Here is a 21,562-nt window from a genome sequence, read left to right as displayed (position 1 = left end):
GACCTCATCAGTCTCTGGGGTTTAAGTACCATCTATTCTCCGAGGATTCACTGAGGCTTATCCTAGCACAGACCTCTCCCCTGATTTTCACACTCCTACAGCTACTGGCCTTCTTTTTTTAAAAATATATATATAGATATATTTTTTTAAACATCTTTATTGGAGTATAATTGCTTTACAATGGTGTGTTAGTTTCTGCTTTATAACAAAGTGAATCAGCTATACATATACATATATCCCAATATCTCCTCCCTCTTGCGTCTCCCTCCCACCCTCCCTATCCCACCCCTCTAGGTGGTCACAAAGCACCGAGCTGATCTCCCTGTGCTATGCGGCTGCTTCCCACTAGCTATCTATTTTACTTTTGGTAGTGTATATATGTCCATGCCACTCTCTCACTTCGTCCCAGCTTACCCTTACCCCTCCCTGTGTCCTCAAGTCCATTCTCCACATCTGTGTCTTTATTCATGTCCTGCCCCTAGGTTCTTCAGAACCATCTTTTTTTTTTTTTTTTAGATTCCATATATATGTGTTAGCATATATATGTATTTGTTTTTCTCTTTCTGACTTACTTCACTCTGTATGACAGACTCTAGATCCATCCACCTCACTACAAATAACTCAATTTCATTTCTTTTTATGGCTGAGTAATATTCCATTGTGTATATGTGCCACTCATCTTTATCCATTCATCTGTCAATGGACATTTAGGTTGCTTCCATGTCCTGGCTATTGTAAATAGAGCTGCAATGAACATTGTGGTACATGACTCTTTTTGAATTATGGTTTTCTCAGGGTATATGCCCAGGAGTGGGACTTCTGGGTCATATGGTAGTTCTGTTTTTAGTTTTTAAAGGAACCTCCATACTGTTCTCCATAGTGGCTGTATCAATTTACATTCCCACCAACAGTGCAAGAGGGCATTCTTAGTCACCTCTGTACTTGGAGATCTAAAAGGCATCTCAAATATAAAACATTCAAAATGGAGCTCTTGGTTTCCACCACCTCCCGCTCTGTCCCCACCAACCTGCTCCTCCTCCCAGCACATAGTCTCACCCTTGATACCTTTTTCTCGACACCCACAGCCAATCCCATCAGCAAAGCCTGTCAGGTCTACCTTGAACATGTATCCTCGGTCTGGCTACTCCACCTGGTCCAACGCCCCCCTCCCTCCCTGTGCCCTGGGCTACTTCAGAAGCCTCCTAAGTGAGGGTCCCTTTTCTACCCTTGGCCCTCTCAGTCTGTTCTCTACCAGCAGTCAGAGCAATTCTTTTAAAATGTAATTCAGTCATGTCACTCCCCAGCTGGCTTCTCTCACTTAGAACAAAACCCCAAATCCTGAGTATGGCCTATCAGGACTCCACCACCCCTCTGATCCACCCCCTAGCACTCTTCATTCCATAATTCTTCTCGGAAACACCATCCTACTTGCTGTTCCTAAAGAAGGCAAGCAAATGCCTGCCTCAGGGCCTTTGTACTTGCTGTTCCCTCTTCCTGGAATGCTCTTCTACATATATCCCCATGGCTCCTTCCCTCATTTCTTTTATGTCTTTCCTCAAATATCACTTCTTCAGAGAGGTTTCCCTGACTATCCTATAAAAAGTACTATCTCGTCACTCTTTATCCCCTCAGCCCAGTTTATTTTTTTCATAGCATTCATTACTACTTGGCATTATATGATACTTTCATATATGATACTTTGGTTTACTTGTTAACTGTCTGTCTTCCCCACTAGAAAGTGCTAAGAGGGCAGAGACTTTGTTTTCTTATTCAATGGTTAGAGTACTGCCCAGCATATATTAGTAGCTCAGTCAATATTTATTGCATGCATGAATGAATGACTGATTAGCAAATCCCTAGAATGTAGAGGCTCTTTCTGACCTTCTCATTTATTCCCCCAACCTCTTCGGCCAGATTCCTAGCTTTGGGCAGGGTACAGTGTAGATGCCCATAAATGTATGATTGCTGAACAGTCAATAAATACTTTTTGAGCAAATGAGTTACCAAGTTCTTGCAACATGCAGATGCAGTGAGCACAGGGGCAGCCCTCTTTTGAAAAGCTGGTTCTCTCGGGTAGAAGTCTTAGTCTCTGTTGCTCCCTCCCCTCACCTTGGTATCCTGACTCCAAGGCTGTGACCAGGAAGGACATGCAAGTACTGCTGGTCTGCTGGTGGCCTTGGGGAAACTGCACAAGCCCAACAGTCCCTGCTCAGTGGCATGGAGACTGTTGGCTCATCCAACAGGATGCTCTGCAGGTATCAGCTGGGAACAGTGTGGTCATTTACCAAATGGTTACCAAATGACCAGAGAAGCCAGTGTTTGAATTCCTATTTAATCCTAACTGTCCTGTGGGGTAAGCACTATGAACCTCAACGCAAAGTTAAGGAAACTAAAGCTCAGCGAGACTGCTTGCCCAAGGTCTCACTGGCAGTGAGTGACAGGATTGAGATTTGACCCCCGTTCTACCTAACAACAGACAACAGTGGACATTTGTTGAGGCTTCACTAAGTAAAAGGGTCTATTTAAGCTTCCTACACATGTGTAGATCTCATCTGGTACTAACAGTAAACACACTAGTTAAATATTATTGTTATCCCTATTTAACAAATTGGAGAACTGAGGCACAGAGAGGTTAATAACTTGCTCCAGGTCACACAGCACTTTCCATGACAACACACTACCTTTAAAATGTTACCTCCAATGACTAAGAATTTATTTAGGTTACAAACCATTCCCAAGGGGTGAATTTGCTCTGAAACGCTAAGGAAGGGACATCTTAGAAAGCAGTAAACAGGCAAGGTCTCTCCTCTGCTGCTTCATCTTCTCTCCACAGTTCCTAGATGATCTCCACCCTGGCAGGGGAAGGTTGCTGCTGCCGCCACCCTGGGAGGGGAAGGTTGCTGCTGCCTCCGAAGCAACAGGGCACAAAGTCCAGCCCCGGCCTTGCCCAGCATGCCCTGCCTGCTCACACAGGGGCATTAATAGGTAATGACTTTCGTGATGCGGAAGAGCAGGGCAGTGGAAACACAGAGGCCTGAGGCCCTTTGGAGCCCATGGGGCCTGTGGAAGAGGAATAGGGGCTAACCCAGGGGCTGAGTCAGACACCAGGGACTCCAGATATAATTCTCTCAAAGAGGCAGAGAAAAGTACCCCATGAGGAGAAGACAAAAGAGGACCCGACATTATTTTCAGCCCAGGGGCAGGAAACTGAAATTCAAGCCTGAGTCATCTTGGGGTGGGGGACGGGCAGTTGTGCTCTTTCAACAGTGGGTTGCCTGAAATCTACACTCACCAAACGGCCTCAGCAGCTGAAATTTCTCCCCTCAAGTCCCTTTGCAACAGGATGCACTGGTGAACACTGTCTCACACTCCCCTTGCTATCTGCCAGCCCCCAAACTCCTGCTTGAACTTCCGGTTATCTCTCACCCTTGGGATCCCAAGGCCTCATTTTCAGAAGATTCCACCAGTATGAGCTGCTCTCTCTGTCCCCCCACCAAACCTTGATTCCAACACTCAGCACCCAGTTGTGGGTAGTTATTAGTGTAGGGTCTGCCTCCCACCCACATGACCAGCAATTTGAGGGCACAGGCTGGGTCTGGCACGGAGTGGGTGCTCAAAACATGTTTCTTAAATGGACAACTGACTGTCGGCCCCTAGCCCCAAGCCCCTGGCTTTTAGCCCCTGTGGCCTCCACACAGGCGGGCTCCTTGGGCTCCCCTGGGCCTCTGTGTGGCGAGAGAGGGGCTAAGCAACCTGACCTTGCCTGCCTGACCTCTGCCCCCTCAGGCCTGGGAAGGGGGTTGGCTTGGGCTAAAGACACTGCCCCTCTGGGCAGGCCTCAAGGTACTGTCACCCGTCCCTCAGGCAGGGCCTGTGGGTAGCTCCAGACACCCCTGCCTTTATCCTTGGGCTCTGAGGCATCCTCAGGCCTGGTGGGGTGGTCCACTGGGTCCCTTCAAATGGTCCTCTTTGACCTCAGGGCTTCAGTGACTCCTGCACAGCTCTGGAAACAGTTCTGGAAAGCCTGGGTGAAATCCAGTAGCTTTCCGTGATGGTCTCTGAGGATCCCGGGCCACCAAAGAGGCCCCTCACTGGGACACACCAGGGGAGAGCCCGAAGGCTCTGGCCGACTGCCTGAGCCTCCTCCCTTCCTCCCACTGCCCCCTGGCCAGACCCAGGTCCTCAGCTACTTCTCAGGCCGCCAGAAATGCCCTTAAGTGGGGAGGGGGCTGCCTGGAGTGCTTCGAACTGGAATTGTGAGGTCAAAAGACAGAAGGAAGCATCCACTTCCCCTCTCTACCAGTCCTCACCTCTCAGACACTACCCCAACCCCTCTCCACACGTTCCAACAGCCCAGAGCTGGAAGCGCCGGGAGGGAGGGGGTTTGCCCACTATGGGCTATCTCAGAGAAGTATCCTGTCTCAGGCCAAGACTGGAAGGAATCCTAACCCCAGAGAAATCCCAAACCTGGAGCGCAGAAAGAGAAAGGACACTTTAAGGAGATCAGTTTAGTGGTTCCTATACCTGAAGTCCCAGTGCATCTCCCTCATTTTACTGGGGATCCCTGCTGGCAACCAAATGACCCTCGGGGTCCCAGCCCACCCAAAGCTCCAGGCCCTGCTGGGAAAGCAAGGGGTGGTGCCGAGGGTGTCCACTTCCCACCCACTCCGCCCCGGACTCCGGGGTCCGGGGCGCTTGAGGGGCCCCTAGCAGCTCTGACCTTGTGACGGAATTCTCGGGCCACCTTCCGGTCCATGGCTGAGCCAGATAGAACCGCTTGCTACACAACTAGCTCCTTCGGGCGCCGGTGCTTGGTTGCCCCGGGCCGGCAGAGGCGGAGACCCTGATAGGCGGAGCCTGGGAGGGAGGGGGCGGGACTTGGGACGGGCGGGGCGGGGCGGGGCCGCGGGGAGGCGGGAGGCCCATGTCCTGAATCGCGTCGTCTCTCACTGACGCCCTGGAGCAAACGGGCTGGAGTGTGTGTCAGTAATGGTGGCACCAGTGGTTGGACCTGAGGCTGGCGCTGCTCTTGGAATGGCTCCCAAACACACGCAGTTGAGGGAAAGGATCTCAGGAAACTGTCTGTCACCCTCTTTCAGGCATCTCACCTTCAGTGTGCATTCCTCTGTGGGTTTTTCCCACTTGGAAGACATCTTCTCTTTGTGAATTCCTTGGTGAACCAGTGGGTGGGACTGCCCCTTCTTAACTGACTTCCCCTCCCACGTTCCCTAGCTCCCCTCCAATCACACACGCGCGCGCACACACACACACACACACACACACACACACACACACACACACACACACACACACACACACACACACACACACACACACACACACACACACACACACACACACACACACACACACACACACACACACACACACACACACACACACACACTGAAGCATAGAAGGGCCTGGCAATGACATCCTGATTTACAGCTGACCTTTACCCAGGGCCCAGGCCCCATCTGGTTCATTTGATTCAATTCAACCAAAGTTTGCTTGACTCCTAGGTCTAGGGCTGGGGTGCAAAGATAATGATGAACCAACCCTGGGACAGACTGAGAGGAAAGAGGGGGCCAGGAGAGGGGTGATAAAAACAGACGTGAATGGAAAGAGTGGGCACTTTTAATTATGGGGCTTGTTCTTGGATTTAACTCAGGGTCAGGGCCTGCCCTGTTTGCACCATGTCAAGGGACAGGGGACAGGAGGTGGACAGCAGCCCAAATCAGTGAACAACTGTAACTTCAGAGGCACCTAAAGACCCCCTCCTTTGCAGCCTACCACCAATAGCTGAAGTTTTGTCAGCAGACTATTTTTATTTGGGCTAAATTATTACCTAGTTTAAGATATAAATCCTTCCTGGAGAAGAACCTTAAAATATCATCCATGTTCTCCCCTTCATATTAACTAGTTAAGGTCAGAGATAAAAGAATTGTGAGATTTTCAGAGGCCCAGGAAAGACACACAAAATATATTCCCCTCCAACTTGCCTTGTTGATTTTCTGCATTTCGTAACTATGTCATATGGCTGTTTATTTCATATATAGAATCCAGGCCGAGCAGCAAATGCCCTTATGAGGGTAATGCCATCCACTGGCACCCCAATCCTTCTTTTACATGACCACTATCCCCTGCAGACTCTCTTCTTTAAATGCTTCCCTCTTGGTTTTAGGGATAAAACTGAGTCCTGGTTCTCCTCTCCCATTGTTACTGAGTCCAAGTTTGAACTGCTCACTGCACAACAGACCGATAAATTGCGAGACGAGTTGTTGGGGCAAGGAACAGCAACTTTTTTATTTTATTTTTTAAACATCTTTATCAGAGTATAATTGCTTTACAGTATTGTGTTAATTTCTGCTGTATAACAAAGTGAATAAGCTATATGCATACACATATCCCCATATTCCCTCCCTCTTGCACCTGCCTCCCACCCTCCCTATCCCACCCCTCTAGGTGGACACAAAGCACCAACCTGATCTCCCTGGGCTATGCAGCTGCTTCCCACTAGCTATCTGTTTTACATTTGTTAGTGTATATATGTCCATGCCACTTTCTCACTTCGTCCCAGCTTACCCTTCCCCCTCCCCAGCAACTTTATTTTTAAAGCCAGCAGACCAAGAACATGGTGGACTAGTATCCCAAAGAACCATCTTCCCCAAGTTAGAATTCAGGCTTCTTTTATACTGAAAGGGGTAGGGGTGAGGTTGCAAATTTCTTGGTGGCGGAATTCTTTGTTCTTACAGCCCTCCAGGTAGGTCTGGGTCAAAATGTTCCTATAAAGGTCCAACAAGACAAATGTTATTCTCTGTTCTGAAACTTTTTATTTCTATATGAATGGGAAAGTGTTATACCTTTAAAGGTCAGAGGCTTGAGAATGGGCTATCCTGTATATTTCAGGCAATTGGCAACATTCTTAACTTGTAGCAAAAGCAATAGAATACAAAGGTTAAAGTAAAAAAAACAGCTTCAATATGGAGTCAGATTTGTCCTTCCCTATTACATCATGAATGTTCCTTTTCAAGCTTCCTCTAAGGCAGCCCTGCCTTCACCCAGTCCTTAACCAGTGTTCTTTAAGGCTCCATCCTTTGCTCTTTCCTCTTCATCTTCCCATCTAACCCTATGGCTTCAAATACCCTGTGTGGGGATTGTAGAGCCCTACATCAAGGACATAGGATAAAAACTTGAAATTAACCGAGCCCCCATAGCAATTGTTGACATGGGCTCTCCTAATCTAAACCGGACAGCCCCCCTCACCGCCGCCCCCTGCCCCCCCCTCCCCTGCTGGCCCGACTCCATATTAGGTAAAATATTCACCAGGTAGCAACCTTGTAGCACCCTGGCCAATCACCTAATGCCATCCTATGAGCAGGAATTTTCTTTGTCTTCAGGCTATAAAAGTTGACTACTAGGGCACAAAGGGGGTTGCCTCTCCCTGGTCTATCAGGAAGTTGACCTGCTGTATTTGCAGCGCCCCTCACTAACTCTGCTCTTTGCTCTCCATAAACTCACTGTTTTCTAAAATACTTTGTATTTTCTAAAATACTAAAATTCTTCTTCCAACCTGCGCACGGACCACAATAGGGATAGCTATGTGTGCTTCATTTACCACTTTATTCCCAGAACAATGTGTGGCGAGGAGTAGATGCTCAACAAATTGGTTGAATGGATGAATGAATGAATGTATCCCAAATGTATACCGCTGCCCAGGGGCCTATGAAGGCCAACACTATCGTCATTATCATCATCATCATCATCTATACGGCCTGGCATCTAGTTGGTGTTCTAGCACTTAGTTGGCCAAGTGAATGATACAAAGTTTCCCAAGGCTCTCAGGTGTACATTTCTACCATTTTAAAATTCCCCCTGGACAGAGAGGGTATCTTGTTCACAAAATTAAAGTTGTTTTGTCAAAGTATGGCCTTGATGGGAGCAATAATATGGGAATGTGAGGCACTTCTGTCACTCAGTCAACATTCCCCAAGCTGGGGCCTGAGCTAGTGCTGGACATACAGAGGATTAAGCCATGATCCATTCTCTAGAGGTGTTCAAAACTGGGGGTAGGGTGGGGACTTGGGGACTCAGGAGGCTGTAGTGGGGAGTGGTGGGAGCACAGGCTAGGACTCCACAGGCCTGAGCCCTGGTCTGCCACTGACCACGGAGTAGCATGTCCCGGGACCTTTGTAAAAGGAGTGCATAGGACCAGACTCATACCGGCATCTTGGGTCTCTGGTGTTACGGGCTTCGGAAACCCAGGTTCCAGAGCCAGGGATCTCTGAGGAGCAAGGGATGTTGGAAGTTGCACAGACTGCCTCCTTGCTCCCCCAAAGGACTTAGGGCTGAGTGATCTGAATCCAGCCTCCCCTGGGGAGGTGCAGCCTAACGCCAAGAAGGGCAAAGGCGGGGCCACGGCCAGGCGCCTTAATTATGGTAATGAGCTGGGCAGTCCTGTCACTCTAGCTCAGGGCGGAGCCAAGAGCCTGGGAGGCGGGGCGAAGGGAAGCCCAGGGCAAGAGAGCGAGAGGGACGGCGGCCGCCTACGAGTAGGTGTTACCCTGCCTTCGCGGGAGAGGCACTCGGGACCCTGGCCGTTCGCTCAGGCTTCCTAGTCCCCGCGTGCCCCTATGGGGGCCCCGGCGCCCGCGTTCTGCCTGCTAGTCGCTTGCGTCTGGCTGCCCCGGAGTGAGCCGGCAGGGGAGTCCCTGCCGCTACAGTCTCTCGGTGAGATGGGTGTGGACTAGGGGACCCCAGGGGGCTGGGGGAACGTTTAGGGGGACGGGCCTGAGCAAGTTGGAGAGAGGCAGGAAAGAAAGAAGGTTTGAGGGAGGGCAGGGGGACAGCCAGGGAGTGGGTCGGGGGAGAGGGACCGCAGAAGGAAAGAAAGGTCAGCCACAACCAGGGGAATGGCTCTCAAGCTGGGCAGGGTGGAAGAGACCCAAGTGGGGGGAAGCAGAGAGAACTGGGGCACAGAGAGTGGGAAGGAGGAGGGAGACCCTTGTTGGAGAAGAGTCGCCAGGGAGGGGGAGAAAGGATTTGAGAAGGCTGCAGGGAGAGAGAATGGGGTGTGAGAGAGGCTTCCTAGCAGGTGGGGAGCGGGTGGTGGGAGGCATCGCTTGAGTGGAGAGTAATCCCCCTCCCCAGCCGCAGCACCCACACCCTGGGGCAATGCAGAGCTGCAGCCTGAGCCAGCCCAGGATCCCAGGTGAGTAGGCAAGAGCTTGTGCTGCCCCACTCACTGGTTCCATCTTTATTCCTGGCGTGGGCGACCCCAGGGGTTAGCACAGAGGGTGGGATGGGCCTGGGGGTGGTGGGGAGGCATGGCCCACTCCTATCCCCTCACCCATGCCAGGCTTGTTTCTCATCTAGCCACAGCCATCAGGAGGCGATCCTTGCCATAGGGGATGCTACAACAGTGATGGGAGGCCAGGTAAGGGGAGGCCTGGGGAAGGGAGGCTTCACTGGGCAGGGGCTTATTTCTCTCTGGGTTTGAGGCTGGCAGGGAGCTCTGTAGGTTGCAGGAAGGGTGTCTTTGCAGTTATTCAGAGGGAACAAACAAGATTCCTAGAATGTGTTTGAAGTATGCAAATTTATAGGATGCCTCTACTCCCACTTTCCTAATCTCTTGGGGCCCTGTAGCCAGTTTATCTATTTATTTATTTAAAAATTGTTTTTTACGGGAGGAGGGCACAAAGGTGCTATCAGGAGACAGCTGAGCTCTTTCCTTCCCTTGGTGAAAGTAGGAAGGTGAGAGTTTGGGAGAGTGTAGTCTCTTTTCCCTGCCTGGTCTAAACCCTGTCAGAGGCCCTTCTTCATCCCTGAGCAGTGCCCCAGGAGTGCTGCCTTGAGAGGAGAGACAAAAACCGGGCCACCTGGTGGGGTTTGCAAGGAAGGGTTGGTTGAGAAACAGATCCCTGACTGCCATCCTCTGAGTCTTGACCATTCACTGTTGCCTACCCTCCCCAGCTCCTCCGTGCGTTAGGGAGAGGTGGTGCTTTGTTCTCTCTCTTTGCCAAACTTCTTCGGTCTCTGGATCAGGTGACTCAATTTTTCTTTCTAATCCTGGCCTGCATTTGTCTCCTTTCTACAACCACGGACACGTTACAAATTCAGCCCACCCGAAGCCAGGTCCCCCAGAGAATCTTGAGCCTCAGTTCACGCACCCTGGCTCTGGGGATCAGCTGTGGGGAGCTCCTTGTGCCAGTAGGATGGGAGCATCATTTATAAAAGAAAACAGTGTGTCCCAAATACCTGCCCTTTGGAAATAGATATGAAGACCCCAAGGTAGGAGGGGGCATACTTCTTTTCTTTTCTTTTCTTTTTTAATTGAAGTATAGTTGATTTACAATGTTGTGTTAATTTCTGCTGTACAGCAAAGAGACTCAGTTATACATATGTATACATTCTTTTTTGTATTCTTTTCCATTATGGTTTATCTCAGGATGTTGAGTATAGTTCCCTGTCCTACACAGTAGGACCTTGTTATCTATTCTGTATCTAATAGTTTGCATCTACTAAGGGCATGCTTATTTTCTAATGTCTGGATTATATGGGTTTTTTTTTCTCTTTTGCCCATTTCCTCAGACCCCAAGTTTTAGAATCACAGTCAGGTACAGTTTGAATTGAAAGATAATGTCATCACTCTTTTTATTTATTTTTATTTTATTTAAAAAATTTTTTATCATTCTTTTTATAGATGGGGAAATTGAGGTAGGTGAATGATTTGCCGGGGCCCTCAGGGCACAGCAGAGCAAGGTCTCCGGATGGAGCCAGCCTGTTCCCCCGTATCATGAATGCCCGTCCAGACCCCAGGAATCCCTGTATTTTAGTGGGGTAACGATCCTTCCCCAAGCATCTCATTCCCCTAGTGGGCTTCTTTCCTTGCTGGATTCCAGGGTAGGCCTCCCCTTCTTTTCCTTGGGGAAGCATCTAGACCAACCTACTGGCAACCCCAGTAGGTTTCTCACGTTACTCCTTAGAGCAAACAAGGGGTTAGAATGGCCCTCCTTTAACGCTGCTGGAGTGGGGGGAGGGTGGGGAGGAATGAGGCTACTAGTTAGTAAGTGAACCTGGGGATCCTTTGAGGGCTTCTGCCTGGAGTGCCCTCTTCAGTGAGGGAGGGGGGTCTCAGACCGGTAGACCACCACCCTTCATTTCAGTGCTGCCTCACTCTATAGAGCTCAGCCATTCTCCAGAGAATTGATGGTATAGACCAGGAGTCCGTGAACTTGGATGGGGGAAAAATGCATTTGTTCCTCGATGGAACTGAAATTTAGCCTTCCCTTTAATTATTACTAGAGGCTACAGACCACAGCATAATAGCAGTGTCTGTGACTGTCACCGGCAGAAATCACAGATATTTTCCTATCGCCTTGCAATCATTGCTGCTATCTCCAGATCTCATTTATGGCTCACTGCCCCCAGATTCTGGCAGTGATACGGCCTGCTGCTTGGTCTTGTGATTTAACGTATTAATAAAGAAGCACAAATATTACTGTCACCCAGTTTTATAAAATATTTGATAATGCATTGCAATATGTTTGATTTCCTTTGTAATCTTATGTCTTATATTATGTATTTAGAAACATTTATTCCAAGAAGGGGCCCGTAAGCCTCACTGGATTGTCAGAGAGGTTCATTGCATAAAAATGATTAAGAACTCCTGATCTATACTGAAGATGAATCATTTGGACAGGATTTAAAATTCTTCTCCAGAAAATGGCCTCGACTTTTTGCAGCACAGGCTGTCTTACCCTCACAAGGCCGATCTCAGGGGCCACATCTGGGGGAGAGGGGGGCGAGGAGGGGAGGGGCACAGGGACCAAGTTGAATTAAGCTCTGCAGGCCTGGGGGATGTTGGTGATGAGCCTTTCCCCGGCTGCTCTCTTCCATTGCCAGTGGTCTTTGAGGCCCTGTGAGACCGACTACTACCAGGGTGGGAAGCCTGACTCCTTGGGCTCAGCCTGGATCTACAGAGTAAGGAGAGCTGGGAGGACCCAGGAACCAGGGAGTGAGAACACTGATACCTGGTCGAGGAGGGCCAGTGACCTCCGAGGGGGTCAGCAGGACGGTGAAGGGGGGAGGGGGTGGGTGCCTGCAGGAGGTGCAAAGAGCTGGGGTTGGGCTCCAGGGATCAGTTGCTCTGCATACTTCCTGTGCTCCAAGTCCTTTGCTAGAGGCTGGGGATTCAACCTGGGGATGCAGAGGTGACAGTGAGGGAGAAAACATGTGAGACAAGCACCCTCAGTGTGGTTTGTGCCTCACTGGCCCTGTGAGCAAGAACACGTGCTCCCGTTCACCATCCCTGGGCTGGACCGGGCACCCAGTCCGGGAAGTTGTACAAATGAGGGGGCTAAGGTCCTGAGAGGGAGGAGCCTGCTGTGCCCAGGGTCCCAGTCCCAGGTGACGTCACGTTAGACACCTCGGGCTGGAGTCCTGAGAGGGTGGCTAGCCGTGTGGTGACTGAACACACGTGATGTTCGGGCAGTCCTGATTTCAGATGCTTTGTATCTCTGGAGACCGTGCATTGGGGCTTCTGGTCTGGGATATAGGGTCTCACAGGGCTTTGCCTGTGTCCTCGGATGTGTGCTATCAGGGAGAGTCCTGACTCAGAGCTGAGTTCTGAGGACAGCCGGTGGTGATGTGTGAGGCACTGTGTTTGCTGTTAGAAGAGTCCAAAATGTTAGGTGGGGGGACGGGGGGATGCCCCCCTGCCCCGGGGTGAGGGGCTGCCTTTGTTTCTTAGCTCTGCCCCATGTGGTTTCTGTGGTGAGGAGGTGTCGTGTTTGTTCTCCAGACAAGGGGGTTTTGTTCCAGGCTGTGGAGGACACAGAGGTTTACTAGGGAGGGAAGGTGCTGGGGGGGGGGGGCGGGGAACGACACACTGGAGCATGGAGGGCAGCGGGTGTGTTCAGGCTACAGGCCTCCCCAGCCTGCCACCACGACGCCACTTGGGAGGGTGTAAACCAGGCCTCCTTCCTCTGGACCTAGGGCAGGCCTGAAAATCCTGCCTTGCAGACCTCTCAGAGGGGGGTCTGGGGAAGTGGGGTGACTGAGGTACCTAGCGGCAAAGGGCCTGCCTCCCTCCAGCTGAGGGGCAGGAAGGGCTGTGACCGCCGGGAAGGCTGCGCTCCCTGAGGTCAGCCCTTGACTGCGTTCTCTTCGTCTCCTGTCTTTAAAAGGAGGCTGAAGCCCTGGACTCCTTGGCCATGTCTTCCTGGGAAAGGCGACTCCATCGCGCCAAATGTGCACCGTCTTGTAAGTGGCCCCTCCCTGTGGCCCGTGGGAGGCCCTGGCCTGCAGAAAGCCCTGTGAGCGCAGGCCCAGGCTCCTCTCGGGGCCTCCTGGGACCTCTTTTCCCTGCATGGGGTGTCTTTCCACCGTCCCCAGCCCCAGCCTCCAGCTCCACTCTGCTTTCTCCTTCCTGGCTGAGGAAGTATCCTGTCCTGATGACCGTGGCTCTGCATCTGTCTGCCTCACACTGTCTGACTCCAGAGAGACCGAGCTTCTTGTTTAGAGGTTGTTTTTCCCTCTCTACGTCACCCTGTGTCTGTAGCCTCTTTCTACTTTCTGTGGCCTCTCCCCTTGCCCTGTCCTATGCCCATGGCCTCTCCCTTCGCCTGTCCTGTGTCCATGGCCTCTCCCCTCATCTGGCCTCTGTCTGTGGCCCCTCTTCTCACATCATGGCTCCTTCCTTCACTACACTCTGCTTTGTCCTCTCATCCTCTGTGGCCTTCCTTTCCGCTACATTCCACATGTGCGGCCCCTCCCCTTCCCTTGGTTTACGCCCTGGACTCTTTCCCGGAGCTTATGGGACAGCGAGGAAGAGCAGTACATGAAGATCTCTGGGCAGTCTCCCTGCTCACCCCACATGCTGCATGTTCGTAGTTCTGCCTGCCTTGCCTGGTGGCCAAGAACTTTTAGCTTAGGAAGCTGAAGGCCTAGGTGGGGCTGGCCTGGGGGCCACTTGGTACATACGGAAGGCAGGTACTCTGAGACCCCACCCCACAGCCTGCTAGGGATGGGGTGGGGCAGCCATCTGAGGTGCCCTACTCCTGCCGCCATTAAAGCTAGCTACTGAGGAAAGCTGGGGCTACCTGTGATGGGGATTTGAGTTCCGTGTAGCTCTGGGAGGGCTGGGGCCTGGGGTCCCAGCCTGAGGGAGGTGCTGCCTCGATGGGCTCTGCCAATCTTGGCTCGACGGGAAGGTGCCTTCTGTCTCCCTTGCAGACTTGTTCTCCTGCTTCAACGGGGGTGAGTGTGTGCACCCGGCCTTCTGTGACTGCAGACGCTTCAATGCCACTGGGCCGCGCTGCCAGATGGGTGGGTCTGGGCTCCATCCCACCTCCGAGAGGGGCAATGGGTACAGGGGAATCTGCGGGCCTGAGACGTGGGGTTCTGGGCTGGACGGGAGAGGGGGTGGCCCCGCCAGGGCTGGAACCCACCGGCCTCTGGCTCGGTGCCGACTGCAGCTACACAGACAGCTTCTTTTTTCTCTGGCTCAGTGTACAATGTCGGCCCTGAGCGGGACAGCATCTGCCGGGCGTGGGGACAGCATCACGTGGAGACATTTGATGGCCTCTACTACTACCTGTCTGGGAAGGGCAGCTACACCCTGGTGGGGCGCCATGAACCCGAGGGGCAGACCTTCTCAGTCCAGGTGAGGCGTTCCCTGCCCTGCCTGTCTAGGAAGGTTCCGCTAGGCCCTGAAGGCTGGGCTGGCTTGGGATCTACTTGTCATGGTTAGAGAGGCTGGCACCTTCTTTTCCCCTCCCAGCTCCCGCCCAGGGCATCTGCATCTGGAGTGAGCTGAGGGCTCCACGGTTCTCACTCACCCACCCATTACTGGTTGCCCCTGGCCATTCATTCACTTAGTCTCTCACTCACCAAGTATTTATTAAGTGCGTAATTATACTCTTTTCCTGCCACAAGGCCTGTTGCTGGCTCTGTGAACAAAGACACAGATGTGGTCTCTGTCCTTATGGAACTTATAGTCTAATGGGGAAAACAGACATCAAGTCAAATGAATCATTTCAAGTGCAACTGAGTGCAATAGAGAAGTTCCAAATGCTAGAAGAGCATGTGACGGAAAACCTAACCTTGCTTATTGGGAAGGATGGTGATCAGGGAGGGCTTCCTGGAGGAAGTGATATTTAAGTTGGGATTTGAAGAATGAATTAGAGCTAGCCAAGTGAAGGGGTCGGGGTGGGGGCAGATGTGAGAACATTCTAGGCCAATGGAACATTGGGTGCTACAGACCTTAGATAAGAAAGAGCATGGTGCCACAGAGGAAATGGTAGAGGTCCTGGATGACTCACTTTAGGGTGATCTCTTCTAAGAAGCCTTTCTGCATGCTCTGACCTCCTAAGTGGGCTCAGGGGCTCCTTTCTGCGGAACCAAAGTTCTGCATCATTACCCTGTCATTGTGTTTCTCTTACAAAGGTGTGTTTCTCTTACAAAGGTCTGTTTCTGGTCCTACTCTCCAGATATAAGCTTTCTAGGCAGGAAGTATGTCTTTTCAACTGCTGTTCCCAGTACCTGGATTAATGCTCAGTAAAAGTTGTCTGGTATATGAACACGTGTGAGACTCACTGTCGGGCAGACCTGATTTTCACGTTCACCCTGTGTGTCAAGTGGGCAGTCACCTTCGGGCACAGCTCTCTACCTGGAGGAGAGTCTACGTGGGGAGCCAGCTCTGCTGGAGGGCACCTTGGCCAGTGCGGAGTTAAGGCCAAGGGGTTGGGAGATAGGGGAGATCCCGGTGCTCAGTGTCATTCCTCTGCCAGCTGGGTGTGCCCCTTCCGTCTCAGGCATAGACCTGCCAAGAGGCTGCCTGGGGGCTGTGCCCTGGATGCACTGGGAGCCCTGACCAACTCTCCCCGCTTTGCCTTGGGGTATCATGGATATCACACATCATGACTGTGTCATTTCGTGCTGGATATGTCACAATTACTTAGACCAATGGGATGCCACCCATTCATGGGTTATGAAATGAACTTAACGAGTCATAACCAGCCTAAAAAGAAAAAAGAAAGAAAGAAAAAAGAGACTATAAATAGAAAATATCATAAGGATCCATTACACATTAATAGTGGTAATATTATTTTGTAAAACTTTTGTTTTATTTATATGTGTATATATTTCTCACTATGGGTCATGGTCACAAAAGTTTGAAAAATATTTAGACTATGGAATGGCTTTCACAGGTCCCACTTTTAGTTGAAATGGCTCCAGGCTGCTTAACCACATTTAATGATAATCTAGTGGAAGGTTTGTTTGTTTGTTTGTTTATTTATTTATGGCTGCATTGGGTCTTCGTTGCTGTGCGCAGGCTTTCTCTACTTGCAGCGAGCGGGGGCTACTCTTCATTGCGGTGCGCGGGCTTCTCATTGCAGTGGCTTCTCTTGTTGCAGAGCACAGACTCTAGGTGTGCGGGCTTCAGTAGTTGTGGCACGCAGGCTCAGTAGTTGTGGCTCGTGAACTCTAGAGCACAGGTTCAGTAGCTGTGGGGCATGGGCTTAGTTGCTCCGTAGCATGTGGCATCTTCCCGGGCCAGGGCTCGAACCCTTGTCCCCTGCACTGACAGGTGGATTCTGAACCACTGCACCACCAGGGAAGCCCCTAGTGGAAGGTTTGCTCATTCATGGGATGGGTTTCCACATTTGGCAGATTGACATTTTCAGAGTTTTCCCTAAACTCTGGGAACCCCATCCCTCCCCTCCTTGGGTCCTATGACCTTGGATGTATAGGTTCTGTCTGAGCAGGGGGCAGAGGAGACATGTATGTGACAGGCAGCACAGGAGTGACATGTGTGCCTGTGTGTGCAGGGGAGGGCTAGGCTGTATCTGCCAGGGTTGTGGTAGGAGTGTGTGTTTATAGTGTGTGCTTTGAGAGTGCCCTGTGATATACATATGAGATGTGTGTGTGTGTGTGGTTTGTATGAGTGTGAGATGGTGTGAGCGTGTAACTGGGCTTTCAATCCAATGGGATAACCTGGGATGGATAAACAGAAAAGTCTGGAAATAGGAAGACAGCACACTTGGATTAGAATCCTGGCTGTGTGTGTCCCTTCACCTCTCTGAGCACCAGTTGCCTCCTCTCTGAAATGCAGATGATGAGAGCTCTGACCTTCCTGTGGTATTGTGGGGACTGGGAGAGATCACAGAGGAAACGAGCTTGGCACGCAGCAGGCAGGCTGTTGGCATTAATGGAAGCTCAACAGGGTGCCCCTGGGCCCACAACCGAAGCTCGGGGCCAGGTGTATGGCAGGAACCTGCACACTGTCCTCCGAACCGCCGCTTCTCCCCCACCAGGTGCACAACGACCCGCAGTGTGGCTCTTTCCCCTACACCTGCTCCAGGTCCGTCAGCCTCTTCTTAGCGGGTGAGCAGGAGATCCATCTGGCCAAGGAGGTCACCCATGGAGGCATAAGGTAATTGTAACATCTTCTGCCCTGAGCTCCCCTACTCCCTGGCATGGGTGGTGGTGGATGGGTAAGCATCTTCCCTTCTCAAGCCTCAAGGAAATTGTTTCCAGGGGGCAAACAGCAGCACACCAGGGCAGAAGCGTACTGGCAGGCCAGCTGGGTTTCTAGTCAGCTGGGTTTACAGAAAGAGTCCCTCACAATTTTCTGGAACTGTCAGGATTTCTAGACAGTGGGTTTTCAGGCAAATAGCAGAGTTTCCAGGTAGCTGAGAATTTACCACTATAAGCATGCTTAATTTTCTTTTCTTTCACAAGTTGAAGGAAATCTTCCTGAGTGTATCATACATAGTTGAAGCATCCTCAGAGCAGATTCTGAGCACACTTTCAGCCTTTTCTGATGGCCTGGGCTCATTTTGAATGTCACTTACCTTGTTGGGACATCAGGGATGCCTGAGGGACCACTCGAGGGGTGAAGTCCCAGCTTCCTACACCAAAAGGCCCCAGACTGTGGTCCTTCCTGAAATCTTTCTTGCATTTCTTCTTCACTGGCCTTTCCTTCCCTTGCTGTCCACTGCCACTTCATGTTGTCAGGGGGACCTTCCTGCACTGACCCTTCTCCCCTTTTTTATTTACTGCTTCAGACCTGGACACTGGGTAACCAAGCTTTCTGGGGCTGAGTGTAGAAGTGAAGGCCCAGGGGTTTCTCCTATGAAAGAAGCATTGGTACATGGATCTTTTGGTACCAGCTTTGGCTGGTTAGACACTTCATTTGTCTTCCTCCTAATTTCCAGCCGGGTGAAAGTTGCCAAATTCCAGATTGGCTAGGCGAGCCTGTGCCGGGAAAATGGTGAAGGTGTCAAGATTGCTGTAGCCCTGCATCTTTTCTTTCATTCCCTGTTTGTCTTCTCTCTTGCCTTTTTCTTTTTCTCTTCCTACTCCTTTCTTGCTCCCCACCAAAAATATAAGCAAAATAGATATCTGTTTATACCACCTCTCCTGTCTAGGAGAAAGGAACTGGCAAATTCAGTCACTCTAAGATTTATCCCTGCCAGGGAAATTGCAATTTTATTTTATTTTATTTTTCACTTTACTAACTGCACTTTGTTTATTGAAGCACTGTCAATAAAAGATACATCAATAATTTTGGTATAAAAAGCCACCACTATTAGTGCTCAGAATCCCATGATTGCCCTCACTGTGATTCCAGATAGCAAGGGAAATTGCAATTTTATTTTATTTAAAAAATATATATATATTTATTTATTTTGCCTGCACTGGATCTTAGTTGCGGCACGCAGGATCTTCGTTGCGGCATGTTTTAGTTGCAGCATGCATGTGGGATCTAGTTCCCTGACCAGGGATCAAACCTGGGCCCCCTGCATTGGGAGCATGGAGTCTTACCCACTGGACCACCAGGGAAGTCCCAGAAGATTGCAATTTTAAAAAGCAACTTTAAAACTCTGAAAACAAAAGAACCCCTTTCTGACGGTGGACTTCCAGGCACCCAAGAAGTCAGGGGCAGGGAAGATAAGGACCTCACACCCTGTGGTACCAGTGGCTGTGGGGTGAGGCAGGTCCTGTGTACGTGGTGGGTCCTTCAGGTGGGGGATGGTGGGTCCTCTGGTGAAGGGACTGGGCTCATGGAGGTGGTGCGGATTCCCTGAAGCTCTGCTTTGCCCTGCAGGGTCCAGCTGCCCCATGTGATGGGGAGCATGCGCCTGCAGCGGCTTGCTGGCTATATCCTCGTGTGGCATCAGTCGGCCTTCACGCTGGCCTGGGATGGCACCTCGGCTGTCTACATTAAAATGAGCCCAGAGCTTCTGGGCTGGACCCATGGGCTGTGTGGGAACAACAACGCCGACCCCCAGGACGACCTGGTGACCAGCTATGGTGAGGTGCAGGGCAGGTGGCCTCCAAGGGATTTTGGTGGGGATGGAGGATAGGTCAGGCTGGAAGGGGTGGAAAGGGACTTGAGACCGAACCCTGGGGTCATGGCACTAAAGACCCATTGGGAGGCCAGGGGCCCCTTCCAAGTGTGTGGCCTCAGGCATCTTCTAACCTCTCTGGACCTCAGTTTCCTTATCTGTAAAACAGCCATGATGAGAATGTCTACTAGGGTTGTGTGAGGCTCTAATGGGCACTTTGCTAGGTGGCACTGACCCTGCAAGGTGAGTGGGGGATGGAGGGGGCTGGGGTGACAGCAGGGCACAGAGGGATAGAGGGAGCCCGGAAGAGAAAGGCTCCAGCGGGAGTGGCAAGAAGTTAAAGTGGGGCTTCCCTGGTGGCGCAGTGGTTGAGAGTCCGCCTGCCGATGCAGGGGACACGGGTTCGTGCCCCGGTCCGGGAGGATCCCACATGCCGCGGAGCGGCTGGACCCGTGAGCCATGGCCGCTGAGCCTGCGCGTCCGGAGCCTGTGCTCCGCAACGGGAGAGGCCACAACAGTGAGAGGCCCGCGTACCGAAAAAAAAAAAAAAGAAGTTAAAGTGAAGGGTTCAGGCAACATCATGGTGACTCTGGCCAGAAAGGAAGTGACACCTTTGAGCAGCCACGACACACTGAACACTTTACCCACATGGTCTCATATAGTCCTTGCAGTCAGTTCACAAGGGGACCCTTTGCCCTGTTTCACATGTGGGGAAACTCGGGCTCAGAGTGGTACGCGAGCTTGTTCAGGCTCACACGTTCATTCTCTTTCGATTGCATGGTGTTGCCTTCCAGAGTTTAGAGCAGCAGGGATCTACTCCAGGGAACTCACAGGGTCTTGAGCATTCTTGACTATTCTTACCACACGGATTTTTCAGGAGAATGGCTCCGTGGGGAAATGCAGGTTGGGATGGGAGCTCGAGGCTGGGTTCTACAGCTCCTTGCCTTCCTCTTGGCATCTCTTGGGCTCCATCTGCCTCCCCTCGGGCTCCCCACCTGTGGTCATGCTAGTTCTCCCCTACAGGGAAGCTGACGGAAGATGTGGCTGAATTTGTGCACAGCTGGCAGGAGCGGGCCCCCAACCAGCCCCCAGGGCCCACGACCTCCTCCCTGCCTCGCCCTCCGTGCCTGCAGCAGAGCCTGGGAACCATGCAGGTCTGGATCCTGGGGAGAGCCCCCCACTCCAGCCTCTACCCCCACCCTAGTGTCTGGCTTAGGTTGGTTTCCTTCTGCTTCTTGGGAAGTCATTGGCTGCAGGGGCCCAGGGTTGTTGGTGCCCATGCCCCTTCTGTCTGCTCTCTACCCGGCCCTTTCTCTCCCTCGGGCTCAAGTTGGGGTGCTGTATGGGACTGGCAAAGTCAGAGGGCTTTACCTGGCCCTGCCAGCCCCCAGCTCTGGCTCCTGGCCCTTGCCCCAGGGTGTGTATGACCGCTGTGAGGCACTGCTGCGGCCCCCCTTTGATGCCTGCCATGCCTATGTCAGCCCTCTGCCCTTCACGGCCAGCTGTACCAGCGATCTCTGCCAGTGAGTGGGGAGCCGGGGGGGCGGGGGGTATTGGGTTGAAGGGAGACCTCTCCCAGTCTGGGGTGGGAGTTCATCAGGTGGGCCACTGAGCTTGATGATCCCAGACCCTAACAGATATGCTTTCCAAAGCTCTGATACTCTTATCTGCATAGGACAGACCTTTCCCATTCAGCTGAGGCCCAGAAATGGGGCCTGACCCGCTCAGGGTCACGTAAGTCAGGGGCAATGTTGAGACTAGAGCCCAGGTTTCCTGCCTCCAGCTTAGGGGTCTGTATACCTAGCTGCCTTCCCTGGCTCCCTTTCCCAGCTGCGTGGCGAGGAAGGGTGCCCTGAGCCCTGGCGGTCTCTATCGGGTGCTGGCGGGCTGGCTACAGGGTGGATCTCCCTCCAGTGTGACCCTCGGTTTCCCTGCACAGATCAGCGGGTGATGAAGCCACCTGGTGCCGGGCGCTGGCAGAGTATGCCCGGGCATGTGCCCAGGCAGGTCAGCCCCTGCAGGGGTGGAGGAACCAGCTCCGGCCATGCGGTAGGTGCAGCCTGGTGGTGGGCAGGGAGGGATTCCAACAAGTTCTGTCCTGGGGCTGTGGGTGGCATTCCCAGGCCTCAGCTCAATGTCCTGTCCTGCTGAGAACCACAGTTATCAGAGCGTTAAGCCCTAAGGTTGCATCTGCATGTGATAGATGG

The 21,562-nt window shown here is 51.8% G+C and overlaps 2 protein-coding genes across 5 annotated transcripts in view; one reads left to right on the top strand and one right to left on the bottom strand.

Annotated features, from left to right (window-relative positions):
* Window positions 1-4,822, bottom strand: part of USH1C (USH1 protein network component harmonin) — a 52,561-nt gene extending 47,739 nt beyond the window's left edge. For all 4 annotated transcript variants that reach the window (XR_009564892.1, XR_009564893.1, XM_030831513.2 and 1 more), the window contains exon 1: window positions 4,721-4,822. Coding sequence is in view for 2 of the 4 variants with exons in the window: in XM_030831513.2 (XP_030687373.1) it covers window positions 4,721-4,756 (36 nt within the window). In the remaining 2 variants the exon portion in view is untranslated. The remainder of the gene's footprint in view (window positions 1-4,720) is intronic.
* Window positions 4,823-8,569: 3,747 nt separating this feature from the next.
* The window catches only part of OTOG (otogelin), an 86,932-nt gene continuing 73,939 nt past the window's right edge, over window positions 8,570-21,562 (top strand). The window contains exons 1-11 of the mRNA XM_030831514.2: window positions 8,570-8,730; window positions 9,151-9,211; window positions 9,376-9,436; window positions 13,188-13,263; window positions 14,236-14,328; window positions 14,511-14,665; window positions 17,319-17,437; window positions 19,115-19,320; window positions 20,379-20,509; window positions 20,772-20,878; window positions 21,295-21,404. Of these exons, the coding sequence (XP_030687374.2) occupies window positions 8,634-8,730; window positions 9,151-9,211; window positions 9,376-9,436; window positions 13,188-13,263; window positions 14,236-14,328; window positions 14,511-14,665; window positions 17,319-17,437; window positions 19,115-19,320; window positions 20,379-20,509; window positions 20,772-20,878; window positions 21,295-21,404 (1,216 nt within the window). The 5' untranslated portion in view covers window positions 8,570-8,633. The remainder of the gene's footprint in view (window positions 8,731-9,150; window positions 9,212-9,375; window positions 9,437-13,187; window positions 13,264-14,235; window positions 14,329-14,510; window positions 14,666-17,318; window positions 17,438-19,114; window positions 19,321-20,378; window positions 20,510-20,771; window positions 20,879-21,294; window positions 21,405-21,562) is intronic.

Source organism: Globicephala melas, chromosome 8 (assembly GCF_963455315.2).
Source record: "Globicephala melas chromosome 8, mGloMel1.2, whole genome shotgun sequence".
NCBI classification, from domain to species: domain Eukaryota; kingdom Metazoa; phylum Chordata; class Mammalia; order Artiodactyla; family Delphinidae; genus Globicephala; species Globicephala melas.
This window is presented reverse-complemented; position numbering and strand designations above follow the sequence as displayed.